This window comes from Tachypleus tridentatus, chromosome 10, assembly GCF_004210375.1.
Source record: "Tachypleus tridentatus isolate NWPU-2018 chromosome 10, ASM421037v1, whole genome shotgun sequence".
NCBI classification, from domain to species: domain Eukaryota; kingdom Metazoa; phylum Arthropoda; class Merostomata; order Xiphosura; family Limulidae; genus Tachypleus; species Tachypleus tridentatus.
Genome location: NC_134834.1, coordinates 62274656 through 62292377, shown reverse-complemented (window position 1 = coordinate 62292377; position 17722 = coordinate 62274656). Strand labels below are relative to the sequence as shown.

Sequence of the window (17722 nt, the reverse complement as noted above, 5' to 3'; positions counted from 1 at the left end):
GGATTTCCATAATCCATCTACTGCACAAGAACGACAACTTCTCAGTGCTCGCTTCAACAATCCCTTCGCACAAATATCCATATACATTGCATCCATCGATCTGTATGTTATGTCTTTGTATGAAATTGTATGAATACTCGTTTCAATCAACATAAGCTTGAGGTATGGTATGGTTAAACGAATATATCAAGAAAGCAGTTTGTGTACGCGAGACTTGTGTTACTTTTCCAGACGAAAATCGTTTTCCATTCTGTTGTATTGTTGCTTCGCCACAAGTAGAGTTTTGTGTTAATTATGTCACACCCTTCAAAGATGCCGCGCTTTGCTCACCAAAGATAGAGTAATACTTTTTTGCAGGTCTCTTTTTGGATAGTCCTAAACCCAAAGCTTATCCACATTCCTCGTTTTTCAAGCCATTAAATACAACAGATACCACTATTTTGGCAATTCTATATATCCAATCTGAGAACATCCTTATTATCTGTATGTATGAGTAGTTTGTGTCTTAAGGAACCACTATTCATCTTTTTTGAGGTATCACACTACCTACGAAAGCCAAACAATGTCAAAATGTAGTTCTCATACATTCCGCTTCACTACGACTTTATATCAACTGTGTTTATCATGCAAATTATTGATTGTCATATTCAAGATTGTTTTAATATGACATTCACAACTCTCTCTGTATCTTTTAAGTTTAAGTTTATTTAAAAAAGATAGAAAATATTTTATTTTTTTCATTACGTATACTGCTCAAAATGCATTTTAAATATTCTTTCACTGTTTTAAAATAGTTTAGAAAAATTTCACAAAATTATTTAAATAAAGCAGATGGTTTGATATTTCGAACATTTTTCAGATGGTAGTTGAGACTTTCTATACTATAATATTACGTAACAAATTAGACTTCCATAAAACAAATCTGGACTTCACTAACCTTTCTGAATGCTTTCCTACTTTCGCCGGATGAGAACCCGTATTCATAGTTATCCCAAGCCTGTACAATTAAGCTATAAATATCTTTATCTTCTCTGTCAAGCTTTTCACTCACAATTATTTGGCCCTACAAAAAATAGCAAAAGTGAAAGATGAAATTTCATCAAAATTTATCGTTGTTTCTTGTTTATAAATTTCGCGCAAAGCTACACGAGGGCTATCTGCGCTATCCGTCACTAATTTAACAGCGTAAGGCAGCTAGTCATTACCACCCACCGCCAACTGTTGGGTTACTCTTTTATCAACGAATAGTGAAGTTGACTGTCACATTATAACGCCCCCACGGCTGATAGGGCGAGCATGTTTGGTGCGACGGAGATTCGCACCCGCAACCCTCAGATTACGAGTCGAACGCCTTAAACCACCTGGCCATGCCGGGCCTCGTTGGTTCTTCATTGTTTATTCAATTTGAAATAGGCTAAAATATTAATATCACATTTACAAAATTTTTAATGATAATCTTAGTATGTTCTTGTCCCTAAAATAAATAAACGTTTCAAAAATATATTTATTTTTAAAACTTTTATAACAGTTTTATTCGTTTATATTGCTTCAAATTTCCTCAAAAATAAATTGAAATAATATTTAGTTTTATTCGTCTGTTAGTTATACTACGCATTTTAAAGTTTTTTCATGTTTTATACCACTACGTAAAAAACACCCGATTTATTTTAATTTGTTACGCTTTATAATTTCCATTTGGTCAACAATCATTTCAATAAAAACTATGGTTATTACTAGTAAGAATTTACTACTAAAAATAAAGAATAATATGATTCAATATGACAACAATACTATATCTGTTAAATCTAGTGCCTACTAGGCCTTTCCGCCAATACAAGAACTCTTCAAGCTGTCTAGAATACTATACATAAAGTAGCGGTTTGTTTATAAAAGTATAATATCTCTAAATATTCTTTGGACTTTGGTGTTAATATAAAATTTTTTTCAGTCTGTTACCGTTTCTCGGTCGATCCTAAACTTCCCTTCAGCCCCAGCGGAATCCCAAGTATACGTTATTTTTCCATAATCTCCTGTGTCAGCGTCTGTAGCCTTTATTATCGCTACCTCGTGACCAACTGGAGTATCTTCTGGCACTGTGAAATCAGACATTCTGTCTATAAACACTGGGTTATTGTCATTTTCATCTAGTACCTGAAGATGTAAGTCCGCCGTGCTCGAAAGAGGGGGTTTTCCACCATCAGTTGCTCGAATAGTCAAATTTAGCCACGAGAAATGTTCTCTATCAATTTTACCGTCCACTGTGATTTCACCTGCAATACATTTAACTGTAAATAAGCTGGGTTTAAAGTTATGAAAACCATAAGCACATTTACCAGTGGTTCTGCGAAGAATGATGGGAAAGTTAAGAGACGATTACTAAAACCTGAAAAATAAATGTAATAAATGTTAGAAAACGACGTCTAATCTACGAATTGAATGAAATCTTGACTACACAAACTTTACAATTTATCCAAGTAACATTATGTTATCGTAATTACATCAAACAAATAATTGTACAGAATTAGGAAAATAGATTAAACTACATTTTCGAAAAGAACCACTAAATTCAGTGAGAAAGTTAAAATGTAAGTACGTAACAAATTAAACCAATAAAAATTAGGACCTAGTTTTTAGTTTATTATACTTCACTAATGTTATTTTTGTTCCCAAAGTGAAATTTATTACGTAATTGTAATTGTTCTTAGCTTCGAAATTCATTAACTATGTTTTACAGCTATTGCGATCCACATAACTTTGAAGAAATTGTAGTATTCTGAGGTATTTTATGCTATTTTTCAATTCTTTAAGAATTGAAAAGTATAATTTTATAAAATTCCATGTATGACACACATACATGCAATATAAAGAAAGGTTGGGCACATCTGATGAATTCATACGAGAAGTTACGCAACGACGCTTGACTAAGAAAGGAAATGTATAAGCCAAATATATACTAGGATGCATCCCAGGTGGTATTGAAAAATCAACTGTTTAAATTATCTATAGACCAATGACACGGCAGAGAGAAAACCATGAAAATGTTTTTTATTAACTTCATTTGAGACTGGATATAACTTCCATAAAAGAAATGAGCAAGGACGTCAGAGAATCTGGGTGGAACTAAAGAGGACGAGAAAAAATATATGTAAAATGGCTGCTAATTATCGTCTTCGCTAATAATCAGTTGTTGAATTAGTTTTGGTTTTGGTTCAGAGAATTACGATGAGTTAATGAAGTTTATCCAGTTAAGTGACAGATTTACTTGCAGTTGGAGGTGTACGCTACTTGGAGAATGGTAAAAGACATACGTATAAAACCTATGTTGTTTTTGATGGGGGATCAAAGTCAATCGCCTGGCTCATCTGAAAAAGTCATTAGTCCTAATGCCAGTTTTTCAACTGAAACATTTACAGTGTCTATTGGCTGGTACAAATAACCTGCTGCTGGATGAATTGGTACCTGATCCAAATGTGCCTGAGTTCAGAACAACGTTGAGAATGTCTGTGCTTCAAGGTACCAATGTTTTCTGCTCAAACTTCACCTGATTAACTGCTACTATTTCTTTCAGTCCAAAAAATAGTCGTTAGAACTTGATTGTACAGTACTTAATATTAATGAATTAACAAAGTTATGTCCGAGCAGGTTTTAATCAATGTATTAATTAATAAGCTACTAGTAATATTTAGTAATTTAATGGATATATTAGAAAATCTAACTGAAAAACAGTTACTTGCTCTGATTGAAGCATTTAATAACTTAGCAGTAAAACATTTCGGGATACCTTCGGTAATCTGGATCTGGCCGAGTATTATAATATACTGTATTAAAGTGTTGTTTGTCTTTTGGATATCAGTCTCCGGGTAGGTTCTTTATTCTAACTTAAACTTCTTCGAGACTGTAAACGTCGATTTTAAATAAATACATTGCTAACTGGATTAAGTCGAACTCCAACGACCAATCCGAATAATGTCCATGATATTACAACTCATTCATACACAGTAGCCGCAAAACTAAGTATTATATCAGTGGACGGAACTCTACTTGGTTTAAAATAAAGCACAAAACTAAAACGAACTTATGATATTACCTGTTTTAGAATCGATAGAAAGTAATGTTAAGAGCTGTGGCCTGCCCTCTAGTGAGTAAGATATTGTCCGATTTTTGTCGGCATCTGTTGCTATTACTGTAAGAATGGGTGATCCTACTTTACTGTTCTCTGCCACCACATGTTTGTAGTTGAGTTTCTTGAAAACTGGGCTGTTGTCGTTGATATCGTCAATTTGAACCGTCAGGGTCGCTGGACATGAAAAACCACAAGCATTTCTCGTTTTCAAATTATTATTTTCACAGCAAATAACATGAAATAAATATGTGATTAATTTATAAGTTTGATGAAGTTGTTTTTTTTTTAATACATTTACACACTATTGTTTACTCTTCATAAATTATAACAATAAATTATACAATTTTCTAATTGTTTTTCTTTGTTTTTCCTGATACGTTCTTATCAATGTAGTTTATTATTTTCTGGACTATCTTTGAACTATCTGCTTTATAGCTGCCGTGTGGATCAACCTTAAAGTTTTGCACTTATAAACCATCAAGTTTACAATGTGACAACGGATAACTTGTAATTTTGTAAATAAAATATATTACATTAAGATAGAGAGTAATGACTGTATAACTGAATATATAGCATTGTAACTGAGTGTAATTCCTATGTAAAACAACTATATATATTTCATTAAAATGGAAATTAATATTTGTTTTTACTTATTTTAGCAGTGCTGTATGATACATGTATATCACATAAACGATTTTGTTTTCTTTGTTTGCTTGTTTCTGAATTTTGCACTATCTACATGAGAGCTATCTGCACTAGCCGTCCATAATTTTGTAGTGTAAGACTAAAGGGAAGCCAGCTAGTCATCACCACCCACTGCCAACTCTTGGGCTACTCTTTTACCAACAAATAATGGGATTGACCGTTACATTATAACGCCCCCACGGCTGAAAGGGCGAGCATATTTTGGTGCGACTGGAATTCAAACCCGCGACTATCAGATCACGAGTCGAGCACCCTAACCACCTGGTCATGCCGAACCGTTATGTAAACGAAGTATTCAAGTTATAACTGATAAAGATTCTTTAGATGTGTGCGTGTGTTTTTCGTATAGCAAAGCCACAAAGGGCTATCTGCTCAGCCCACCGAGGGGAATCGAACCCCTGATTTTAGCGTTGTGTATCCGGAGACATACCGCTGAAAGATTCTTTAGAAAAAACAACTTTAATTTTAGAGTTACTCCATTCATTTCTATAAATAAAAGGCATCTGTATCCAAATAGATACAGTAATATAAATTATTTTCAATTCGATTTGTATTAAAATGGGACGTCAAAGCCTGAAAATTACCTCTTAAGTCTCTTTCGGTCTAATTTATTGCGTATTAATAGCCCATATTCTTTGGCTGTCATAACATAAATTATTACTTTTCTCCCACGAAAATTCACGAAATGATATATAAATCGTGATATCTTGGCATCATTATGTCAAGTACGGTAAAATAAACAAGCTGAATCATTTTTCCATCATAATTAAAATTATGTTCAAATAAATTATCTTTTCCTTAGAATAGATATTTCTTATGATTAAACTCAAGACATAGAAAATTTCAAATAGTTTATTACTTAGTTTGGATTATTAGATATATTTTGAAATTAAATGTTTAATTAGTTTGATGATCATAAATCGTTATGGTTATAAGTTAACAATTATTGAGAGGATTTAAACAGATCTAAGTACCTACATTCGAGTCCCACAATACGCTATTATTTATAAAATAATGCACAAAGATTTGTATATCTTTAATTTTAATTATATCAGTTAATTTTATATGTATCTAAAATTATATAAACCTAGTTTTGTTTCTTTATTAAATTCTAAATGATCCTAGTGGCAGGGCATTAAGTCCACCGCTTTATACTTTTAAAATTACATTTCGATACCATAGGGAAATAGAGGACAGATAGCCCATTGTGTAGTTTTGTGTTTACCCAAAAACAAACATAAACAAATTTAACATAGACTTGTTGTAGACGTTGGAGGTGGTTTGAAACAGTACCTGTTGCTGTCTGTCCTTCTGTGGTAGCAGCGAGATCTTCCACTTTCAGTACCAGTTTCATAGTTTCTGTTTTCTCACGATCTAGTGCTTTTACAACAGTTATTGTCCCATCTGCGTTGTTGATGTCAAAAACTCCTCGAATATCAAACTCATTTTCCAGTACCACTGCCCCATTTTCATTCTTCGCTTCACTGTGAAAATAATCAATTGAATATCTCAAGATAGGTTTTTCGTCTAAGTCGACTGCTTTTACTCTCGCAACAAGATGACCCACTGGAGCATCCTCTGGCACGAGTGTCATTACCAGGTCAGTAAATACAGGAGATTTGTTATTAACGTCAATAACAGAGATGTTAGCCCGAGTTACTGCATGCTTTTGATTATCTCCAATTCCACCATCCAAGGCAACCACTTCTAACAAGTAAATGGCAGTTTTTGGATTAGTCATATCAGGATCTAAGTTGGCACCAACAGCTACTGAAATAATACCCGTATTAGCATCGATAACAAACTTATCCTGAGCGCCCGTCTGAATACGGTACACAACTCGACTGTTAGAAGGAGAGTGATCTCCGTCAAAGGCTTGGACCTGAAGAACGGAAGTTCCACCTGGTGTGTCTTCTGGAATAGCTTTATTATAGAAGGAGTTATGGAACACTGGAGCAACGTCATTAGTGTCCTAGAAATTAACAATTAAAAACCAGTTAAGAATATACCTAGGATGGACAAATTAAATGTTGTGAACAAAAAAAAACAAGTAAAAATGTTTTTAAGACAGTGCAACTTGTATAATGTTTAGTTTTATTTTTTATCAACATTTATCAAAACAAATTATAGATTAAATAACATGTTTTCACTTACATACGAAACTTGCTACAAATTATACAGGTCTGCGATGGTTTTGTTGACTTAAAATATTTATATGTTCTACAGTAATTCCTGTACACTGAGTCCGAAAATAAGATCCATTTTGCTCAATCACGTACAGACGTTTCACAAAACGATATAGGTATTTTTAGATACGTAAATCATTTTCGTTGAAATCGAGTCATACTTTATTCTGCTTAAAATATATTGATAACCACTGGTTATAGATTTATCTAGACATGGTGACGTGAGAGTCCTATCGATCTTTGTATAAAGCATAAGAGAGACACCGTTAGTATATAATTGTTAACAGGCCACATAACGTATCATTTCTGGATGTATTTGTTTATGCGTACAACTTGACATTTCTTTTTCTTTTCAACATGGCTTATTCGTTAGTATGACAACAACAAGTTGTGTAAATGGCCCAAATATATTGGATTATATTTGTGGTAAATTTATCGTAAATTTGATTTGAGTAAAATTTTTTTTTCTTCCAGATTTGTAAACCTTCCTTACGTGATAGAAAAAAAAATGAATATTATTTTCGAAATCTGATTAGCTAAATTATGGAAAATTCATTATTAAAACCAAAACAACTTTTTTGAAGTTTAAATTTGGAGGCCTGTGTTACTTTCGACACATGTACCTTCTAAACTGTTCCTTCAACTAGGACTTACCCTAACATATATCTTCACAATGACCTCACTATTCAAGGATGGCTCTCCCAGATCATAAGCGCGAACTTTTAATCTAAAAGTCCGAATGTCACCTTTTTCCTGGGAAATCATCTCAAAATCAAGAGGAGCCCGTGGCCGAATCTCGCCTGTAACAGCATCAATGGTAAAGTTTCCCTGGCGATCTCCACCGACTATCTGGTAGCGAATTTCGCTGTTTTTTGTATCTTTCAGATCTTTGTCTTCAGCCTGTTATTGTAATTTAATGTATGCTTATAAATCGAGGCAAAACAGCACCGACCATTATTCAACTTACAAAAGAATATAAAAGCACACTTTGATTTCATCACTACAACACAGTTAACATCAACTTTGTTTACTCTGTCTTAAATTACATGCAATATAACAGCATGTTGAAGGGATACATCCAGGAAAATTGGCATAAAGTTCATTTTGGTACCGTTGGAACAGGAATTTTTAACTTTATAACATAAAAGAGTCTGCAAAGTGCTTCACTGGAAGATTTTTAAAATGCAAATCATCTACTTAATCCTACTCCACATAGAATCTTCAAGATTTCTTACATATGGGAGAAAGGTGGATCCAGAAATGAAGACAGAAAAGTATGAAATTAAGATGCAATTTTAATGAAACTTTCATGTTTATATGTTATCAAACTTCATTCTGAAAATTTAATTTTCGTCAGTTACTAAATAGCTATAATCCCCTTGATGACGTCATAAATATGGTGTCTTAAAAATTTAGATTTGTTCAATCAACTACTCTTTTTCTACGCGTTTCTATTTCGCCATGTTTGGTCATTGGATAGTCTATACTACAGGTAACACCACCAATATGCATATTCGTTATAACGATACTTATGTTTAAACAGCAACAAATTACATTTTTCACTTACCCTCTTCATGGCATCATTGTATTGCAACTAAATAAAATGTGTAGATATGGGGTTTTAAAATGGAACGCACGTGTGGAAGTTGATTCTCTTTTTGTTATTTGAATTCTCATCACAACCGTTCCAGAAAACATTCATAGCTTTCAACCCTGATTTCTACTGTCTAGTTCGTAACAAGAAACTTTCTTTGATTACGTTAAGCCTATAAATGGGCTAGCCGTCCCTAATTTAGCAGTGTAAGACTAGATGGAAGGCAGCTTGTTATTACCACCCACCGCCAACTCTTGAGCTACTCTTTTACCAACGAATGTTTGTAAAGTGGATTTCTAGGAATTTCGGTCATGTTGTAGAAAACAAAATTCCAGTTTAACGATACCAGATAAGTTACCAATTTTATCCAGGTAGACCCTGTTTTATGAGTTCAACAACCATACAAAATTAGAAAATTTTAACAGAAGTTTGAAGTAGTTTATGTAAGTATAACAATGAAAGTAATACAGAAATAATTAAAGAACTTTAACCCTAAAAGTCTCCATATTTTTTTCCAAAACCCTAAGGGCTAAGAAAATTGTAAAAATAAAAAATCTAATTCTAGCTGTACGCTTCGCTATTTTTCTTAAAGCTAAAGTTTTCCAAAATTCGCAACCAAGATTGCCCTAATTCAGTTTCTCAACATAACAAAACAAGTCCTTCATTAACAGTTTAACATGTTAATGCCAAGTGAAAACAAAAAAACTGCGATTAGTGTTTTGTTGTGCAAACACAACTTAACATCTAGATATTTGTTTTTATGTTTCTTTAAATTGTTTGTTTGTTTTTTGCATTTCGCAGAAACCTACACTAGGGCTATCTGCGCTAGCCGTCCCTAATTTTGCACTGTAAGACTAGAAGGAAGGCAGCTAGTCTTCACCACCCTCCGCCAACTCTTGGGCTACTCTTATCAACGAATAGTGGGATTGATCGTCACAATATAACGTCCCCACAGCTGAGAGGACGAGCATGTTTGGTGTGACTGGAATTCGAACCCGCGACCCTCAAATTACGAGTCAAACGCCCTAACCACCTGGCTAAGCTGAGTCTTTTAAATTAGGAGGGGTTCGAAATAATAAGTAATATATTATTTTAGTGCTCAGTCATTTTTGGGTGTACGTGATGGTTTTTATTCGTTACTTACCAAATAACATAATACTTTTACATTACAAAATGTTTAATTAAAAAATAGTAGTGTGTTCCGCTGATTGAGAACCACTTCACTTATAAATATTACAGTTTCATAAATAACAAGATATCTAAGATACATAATAGGAAAGCTTTCAAAAAATTAGTGTAAATGACGGACAAACACAACGTTTATTACTGCCTTTGTTCTCGTAGAATGATGAGACATTACCTGGACAATTAGTGGGGTGAGAAAACTAGCCTCGTTTTCATGCAGACGTGCTTCGTATTGTGGAAATAAAAACTCTGGACTGTTGTCATTCACATCCTCCAAGGTTATCTGAAGTTGAACTGTATTTCTGTTTCCTAAACCTTCGTTGTCGCGTGCTTCTACTGTGACATAATACTGTGATGTTGTTTCCCGATCAAACCCATGTTGTGACGTTTTTACAGTAATGACACCCGAAATAGAATCTAGGTTTAATCTAAAGTTAAGAATGAAAATTTAATATAATTAAATCATCACGAGTTCGTTAGTGTAACGAGTAATTTTATCAGTTACAAATATTCATTTACAAATACAAAACTCGTTAGTGTAGCGAGTAACGTTATCAGTCACAAACATTCACTACAAATACAAAACTCGTTATGGTAACGAGTAATGTTATCAGTCACAAACATTCATCTACAAATACAAAACTCGTTGTGGTAACGAGTAATGTTATCGGTCACAAACATTCATCTACAAATACAAAACTCGTTAGTGTAATGAGTAACATTATCAGTCACAAACATTCATCCACAAGAAGTTGTTTTACGTGACGAACACTCCGTATAGGTAACTGTATAAAATGTAACACTTAGGTAGTGCTTGCACTAGTAAAACTAACAAAATCCGATGGTGTTATTATTTCAGCTTACTTATCCGCTACTTGTCCACGTAGGTCGGTATAACGAATTCCATCTGTTCCGAAAGCATCGGCGTCTTGATCCGTTGCCTGTAGAGTGACAGTAACAAACTGAAGGATTACTACCCCTTCTTCAACAACAAGCTGTATAACCGTGATATAACTAAGAAAAGTAAAATAATAAAAACTACTGGCAACCCAAAACAAAGTGTCTACGTAGAGGACCTATCGTAACCCCACCTTTCGTGTCCTGTTTGCGGCTGGGATCTGCTTAAAGTGTCGTATAACTTTAGACGATTTAGCTTTTAGTCGTTTTTAGAACAAGTAATTAGAACTTTATTATCTTGAATTTTCAAAAGAAATTATTTTAACTTTGTCGATCAATAGAACCTTTATTTACTTACCCTACATCAACCATATCACCAAGTAGTTTATATATGTTTTATTTGTTTTTCAGAGCGAAATTTCACAAAATAAAGATGTATTAAGAATTCTAAAAGTTGCAATAGTTTCGTCAACCACGTTTTGTGTTCCAGGCTGTATTAATACCGGCGGAAATATTTTTACAAAAATTTATATTTTTTAAACAGCAACAACTACAAAAAAAAACACTAAAACTTTGTAATCAAATTTCAAGGATCGAACAAGAAGAGACGATTTTCATCAATTAATAGTTATTAATCGACACTAGCTACTGAAATATTAACACTATGCTAAATATTATATAATTTAAAACAGTGTATTGTTAAAAAATGCGCGAAAAGATGATTAATTTGTTTCTTTCTTTGATTTTCTCGCAAAGCTACACGAGGGCCATCTGCGCTATCTTTTTGTTATTCGAATTCTCATCACAACCGTTCCAGAAAACGTTCACAGCTTTCAACCCAGACTTCTACTGTCTAGTTCGTAACAAGAAACCTTCTTTGATTACGTTTTGCCTGGAAATCCGCTAGCCGTTCCTAATTTAGCAGTGTAAGACAAGAGAAAAGGCAACTACTCATCACCACCCACCGCCCACTCTTATGCTACTTTATTACCAACAAATAGTTAGATTGACCATCACATTATAACGTCCTAACGGCTGAAAGGGCGAGCATGTTTGGTGCGACTGGGATTCGCTATTTACCGACATTATTAGTCAATATGTAAAACCTAGTACGTAACCAAATCTGGTCAGTCCTGATCTACAGTATATAATGTGATAATTTTACAATAGCATAATTAAATTATTTAATACAGACAGTAAAACCTGTCTAAGGCGGAATCGCACGGGATCGCGTAAAATTTCCGGCTTAGACATAGGGAACATTTCTTTAATTATATTGACTCAAGGGAAGTAAAACGTTTGTGAATAAAGTAATCATACCGTTTATGTTATATTTATTAGAATAGGAACAAAAATATACATTCAAAATATACATAAATACACAAAATCTTAATCAAATTTATTTGAAGAAAGTGAAATTTCAACTGTTTCGTTTTTTTAATAGGCTCTCTCATACGGTAAAAAGTGAAAGCCAATTCTACAACCTTTTCATGAATTTCATTTTCCCCCTTCATTTTTGCATACAATTTGATAGTGTCGATATAACTTAACACTTGCGATGAACTAGGAATTTCTATTTCCTCACTATCTTTTCATTTTGTTCATCTTCTAAATCTCTCACACTGTCATCATCTTGCGATTCTATTATAAATTTTAAGTCAATTTCTGTTAAAACATTCTTGTCAACATTCAGAAAACTTTCCGCGTTCACAGAATCATCTGTATCAGTCTTCTCAATCAGAGTTTGGATTTCACTAGAATCGTCATGACAAACAACTACTCCACAATCTCCACCATTATCAAGAATAAATCCATAGTTTCGAAAGCACTTTATTACGCATTGATCTTTTACGCATTTGATTGAATGACTTTAAAATGTAATTGCATCTAACACGTTAATTTTCATAGTTATTTCAGATGCTGTCTTACAGTCGTCCATGTTTGCAATAATATACTGAAGCAGCAATTTTCCGTATTTCAATTTTATACACTGTATAATTCCATTATCTAATGGCTGTAAAACTGATGTTGTACATGGAGGTAGAAAGACTAAACGAACATTTAATTAAAAGTTGAACTTTTTTCGGGTAACAAGTTGCATTATCCAGGAAAAGTAGAATATTCCTATTTTCTTGTTCCATTCTTTTGTTTAATTTGTTCAAAAATTCCTCGAATATAGCACTTGCCAACCACGCTTTATTATTCAGTTTCTATTCCACAAGAAATTGATTCTTCCATAAATTATTGAAACAGCGCGGATTTTCACTTTTACCTATTACCCGGTAAATGTTCCCTAAATTTTAAAATTAGGGAAGAAAGGAATTTATTTTTTTTTCGTGAGAAATATTTAAAAAGTAGAATTTTGCACTTGAAAAACAAATATGTTTCTATAAATCATGAATCTAATTTAACTGCAAAAATAATGACGGCAGATAAAAGAAGATAATACGTTTAACCCTTATTTACTGTAACAAAATATCGTGAATTTATTAATATTTAAACAAATTATTCATTAAACAAGAATTTATTAATTATGAAGGAAATTATTAATTAAATAAAAAATTAACATTTAATCAAAAACATTCTTTCCGCCTTACTCAGGTTCTAATCCTACTTGTTGATAGATGAGGTAAGTTCCCCTATATAGAGGGACTTTTATAAGAGAAATTTTAAGGTAATGCTGAAACTTTTCATATTTCCGGCTTGTACAGGTTTTCACCATGTGCAAGTTTAGGCTTAGGTTTTACTCTACGCTATGATACACTGTCAAAGTTTTCTGATCTATTGCTATCTCTCTTGATTTGTAAAAAAATAAATAAAAAGTGAACCTACTGATTTACCAGATCATTTTTACCAACTAATAATTTTGTACCTCAATTTATTAGTTATTCTCTCATATTTTGTCACCTTCTTGTTGCTCGGTAGAAATGACGCTTGTTATACCCCTGTAATAAGTTATAGGCCTAAAAACTTACAGTTGCTTGTCAAAGCCATCTAATGGAATAGGATTAAACCTATCTTCTTGTTTTCCTTGCAGCATTTTAAGTTCACACAGGTTAGAGCTGATTTTTTTTTCTTTTTAGTATTTACTTTAGGGTAGGAAGTGGGGGGGGTGATATTCCATCGAAAATAGAAAATTGTGAAAGAGGCAGCTGAACTCACTCATAACACATACTTAATGTTTACCTTAACAACAGCCACTGTGGTCCCTTCTCGTACATCTTCTGATATGGTAGCCTGGTACATTGTATCGGTGAATTGAGGGAAGTTGTCATTAGTGTCACGGATGTAAACGATGACGTCAACTGTGCTGGATTTAGGAGATATAACAGCAGTTTCCCGCGCTATGACCTAAAAAAATGTATGAATTTATTAAACATTTAAAAACAACATCAGGAATTATTGCCACTCCTATCATTATGTTATTTTTTCTAAATCTTTGGTTTACTAAACCTATCAGGTCATCCCTTAAGTAACGTCCGATTTCAAGTTTAGAAAAAGAGAAAGGATTTCACACGCTTTTAATGTTATTTAATTAATAATGTATGTTCCATTATTATTAATTACTTCCTGCCAACGATTCACAAGCTTCTGAACGCCACTTCTAGAGAATTCTTAAGGTTTGGAGGAAAAGAATGTAATGCAAATTTCGGAATAGATGATAATCTGATGGGGCAAGGTGTGGGGAATAAGGAAAATGTGGAAGTTTTTTCCAGTCTATCACTTCAATCTTTGCAGATATGACCTTTGCTGTATGGGGCCGTGCATTATCCTTGTGTAACACAACACCTTTACGATTAATCAAAGCAGGCATCTTTTCTTTCAGTGCAACATTCAAGCGCTCTAACTGTTGACAATAAAACCCCACTCAATCGTTACATTGGGTGGCAGCAACTCAGTGGATCAACAACAATATCCCACCAAACGCTTAACAAGTCTTTCTTCGAGGGGAGGTCCATTTTGTGCTGTGCTTTAGCCAGTTTACCTGCACTGAGCCATAGTCTGCGGTGCTTAACATTTTTATAAAATATCCATATTTTATCTCTAGTCATTAAACTATACAAAAAAGGCGAGTTACACACACGAGATTGCAGAGAGGTGCAAATGTCTAACTCTTGCTCTTAGGTTGGCTTCTGTCACATTGGGGGACCCATTTTCCAAGTTTTATGTTTAAGTTGTTGCAGATGCCGGCAAACTGTTGAATGGGTTGAATTAAGCTTCTGTACTAGTTCTCCAACTGTTACAGCACAATCTTCATTAAGTGCAGCCAGCAACAAGTCATCATTAAATTCAACAGGACTACCTGAACGTGGCGCATCACTTAAGCTGTAGTTACCTGATCTGAACTTCTGAAACCACCTTCGACATTTTCTTTCATTGAGAGATTCCGCACCATAAACACCTTAAATGCTTCGTGTAGTTTCTGTTGCACTATTGCCTTTTGTAAATTCATAAAGCATTATATGCCTAATGTGCTCCTAAGACACATCCATCTTCATAAGGATTTATTTGATTAATGAACTGTGAAAGTGGAGTTGGCTCAGTTTCTTTTATTTATCTGAACATTTTTATACGCGTCCTGCTACATATTTTAGTCAGGGATTCGAACTCGCGACCCTCGGATTACGAGTCGAATGCCTTAACCACCTGGCCATGCCAGGTCTTTTTCAAGGGTAAACTAAAAATAACGAAAACTTCAAAATCAGATTACACGACAAATTTCGGTTCATGCTCATCTTCAGTACATCTTACTCTCTGTAACAGGTTGATGTTTCAAAACAGTAGAATCACAGATCTTTATAAGAAAGTTACATTAGCGAGTAATTTTCGTATATATAAATTCCAACCTAAAATAACTGTTTGTCTTTCAAATATATGTTGACCTAAACTGAAAACTTTTAAGATAGCTTGTTTACCTTGAAATTCATTATTTTCACTCTTTCATAGTCCAGTGGAATAGAATGTTTCACACGAATAAGAAAAGAAGCTTCATTTACGCCCTCTGATGGCGTAACTTCGAATACGTCATTATCTTCTTCTAAATACATCCGAAATGTTCCATTGGTTCCCTAATAGTCAAGTGCAAATAGGGGAGGTGACGTTTAAAGAACAAAAATATTATATTACAGTTTCTATATACGTACCCTTTATGACTTAATATACTAATAAAAAATATTATAAAAATCTACTAAATTTACAACTCTGTCTATTTTAGTGAAAGTATTAGCTATTTCAGTTTATATCGAATCTGAATAAAACTAAACAACATAGTGCAAATACTACTAGTTTATATCAAAGAAAATAGTAGTTTTGCTGTAAAAAGCCTGTAAGTTAATTCTTTATAAAGCATTTGTGGACAGTAGCATATCTAAAAATGTTAGCAGGTCCCTGTTAATCTTTTGGAACCAAATTCATGAAACAATGTCAATGCTATGATTCTACTTGGTGGACTAACCTGGTCGTGGTCAAACACTTCGGGAAGACTATCTCCGATGAAATTTACTGGAACATTGACTTGAGCATTCTCGTTCACTTCAGCAATGTATTTCTTACTTCGAAACGTTGGCGTTTCGTCATTGACATCAGTTAGAATGACAGTCACCTCAGTTTTAACACTCGGAACAGGGTACACTGCCAGAGTATCTTCTTGGGCCTACCACGAAACAGAGAAAACTTATACACTATAACTTTGGTTTTGATATCGGGTCGAATATCAGTCATTTTAACTTCAAAACTTGAAATCCATAAGAACACTAAGATACAGGAAAGATATGCCACGCTAAAATTGCTCTTCTTCCGTTTCAACAAACGCTATTATAATGTAGAGGATAATCGGTTTGGCATCATTTCTTTTATTAATTAGGTTAACAGTAACGTCGGATATAATACATGAGGACAGAGTGTCAAAGGATAAACATAGTTTTTGATGAATATGTATTAATATGCAACAAAATCGAATAATAAAAGTTGGTTTGTAATAACTTTCTGTTACAATGATCTAATAACAATAGTTTTGAATGTGCTTACTAAACTTCTGTGAGATATATAAACACACACCCAGAAAAAAAATAATTAAAATGCGTTCCTTCAGCTACGTCTGGTCAAGACTAGGGGCCGTTCTGAATTAGAAGAGTCAACGGTTATTTCACTTTACGTTTGATAATACTTTTCCCTAACCATTTGCCAACCAAGATAAAGTTAACCTATCAGGTGGACAACGAAGTTCAATAACTAATATTATAATCACATTTCCCCGATGGGACAGCAGTAAGTTGATGAACTTACACCACTAAAATCCAGATTAGATTCCTCGCGATGGGTACAATAGATAACCGAATGTGATTTTACTCTAAACAAACAGATTCATAGACATGGTGATACCAATTAGAAAATGAATATAAAATACTTTTGTTACAGAGGTTGCGAAATTGTTTCACATTAGTCCCACTAAACCTTATAAAGTTGGTTTGTAATATTGTAACTGCAAAATACAACGTCAAATATCTTAAGAGTGAAGTTTTATGATACAAGTAAAAGTTTAGTAAGAATGTAGGTTTAAATGCTAATGGTATAATGAAATCGTGGAATAAACATATTTAATAGCATTGTTAAGAGAAACGTTGTAAGGAAATGGTATAATATACACGTAAACTACTGCGTCTTTCGTTATACGTTTCAGTGAAATGAGAAAAAAAATATAAGATAATAACCAAACTAGATTCTGTATATTATTATATAACTCTATATAATACTGGTTTACATCAGAAGGGAAGACATTCAGCCCTTGACTTTCACAATGACAGAGAGACACCTTCACAAGAGTGTATCTCTAGAAAACAATAATCACTTCTTCCGTTTTGCAAACTTTAAAATTTCCAACTCCAAAATGACAGATTATGAATTATTTATTAAATAAAGCTTTCAGATTTTCAATGATCACCCAACACTTAATATCTGTTTTCGTCCCTGTTGTCATTAGTATAATAGTTTATTCTGTTTATATGCAAAAACGGCTCGTTTGGGTTGAGAAAA

The 17722-nt window shown here is 33.5% G+C and overlaps 1 protein-coding gene across 2 annotated transcripts in view; it reads right to left on the bottom strand.

Moving 5' to 3' along the window:
• The window catches only part of LOC143229421 (cadherin-23-like), a 104192-nt gene that overhangs the window by 36683 nt on the left and 49787 nt on the right, over window positions 1–17722 (bottom strand). For both annotated transcript variants that reach the window (XM_076461733.1, XM_076461734.1), the window contains exons 12-21: window positions 16146–16343; window positions 15607–15759; window positions 13877–14041; window positions 10658–10734; window positions 9969–10221; window positions 7669–7914; window positions 6122–6800; window positions 4088–4297; window positions 1957–2270; window positions 938–1063 (exon numbers count right to left, since the gene is read on the bottom strand). In XM_076461733.1, the coding sequence (XP_076317848.1) occupies window positions 938–1063; window positions 1957–2270; window positions 4088–4297; window positions 6122–6800; window positions 7669–7914; window positions 9969–10221; window positions 10658–10734; window positions 13877–14041; window positions 15607–15759; window positions 16146–16343 (2421 nt within the window). The remainder of the gene's footprint in view (window positions 1–937; window positions 1064–1956; window positions 2271–4087; window positions 4298–6121; window positions 6801–7668; window positions 7915–9968; window positions 10222–10657; window positions 10735–13876; window positions 14042–15606; window positions 15760–16145; window positions 16344–17722) is intronic.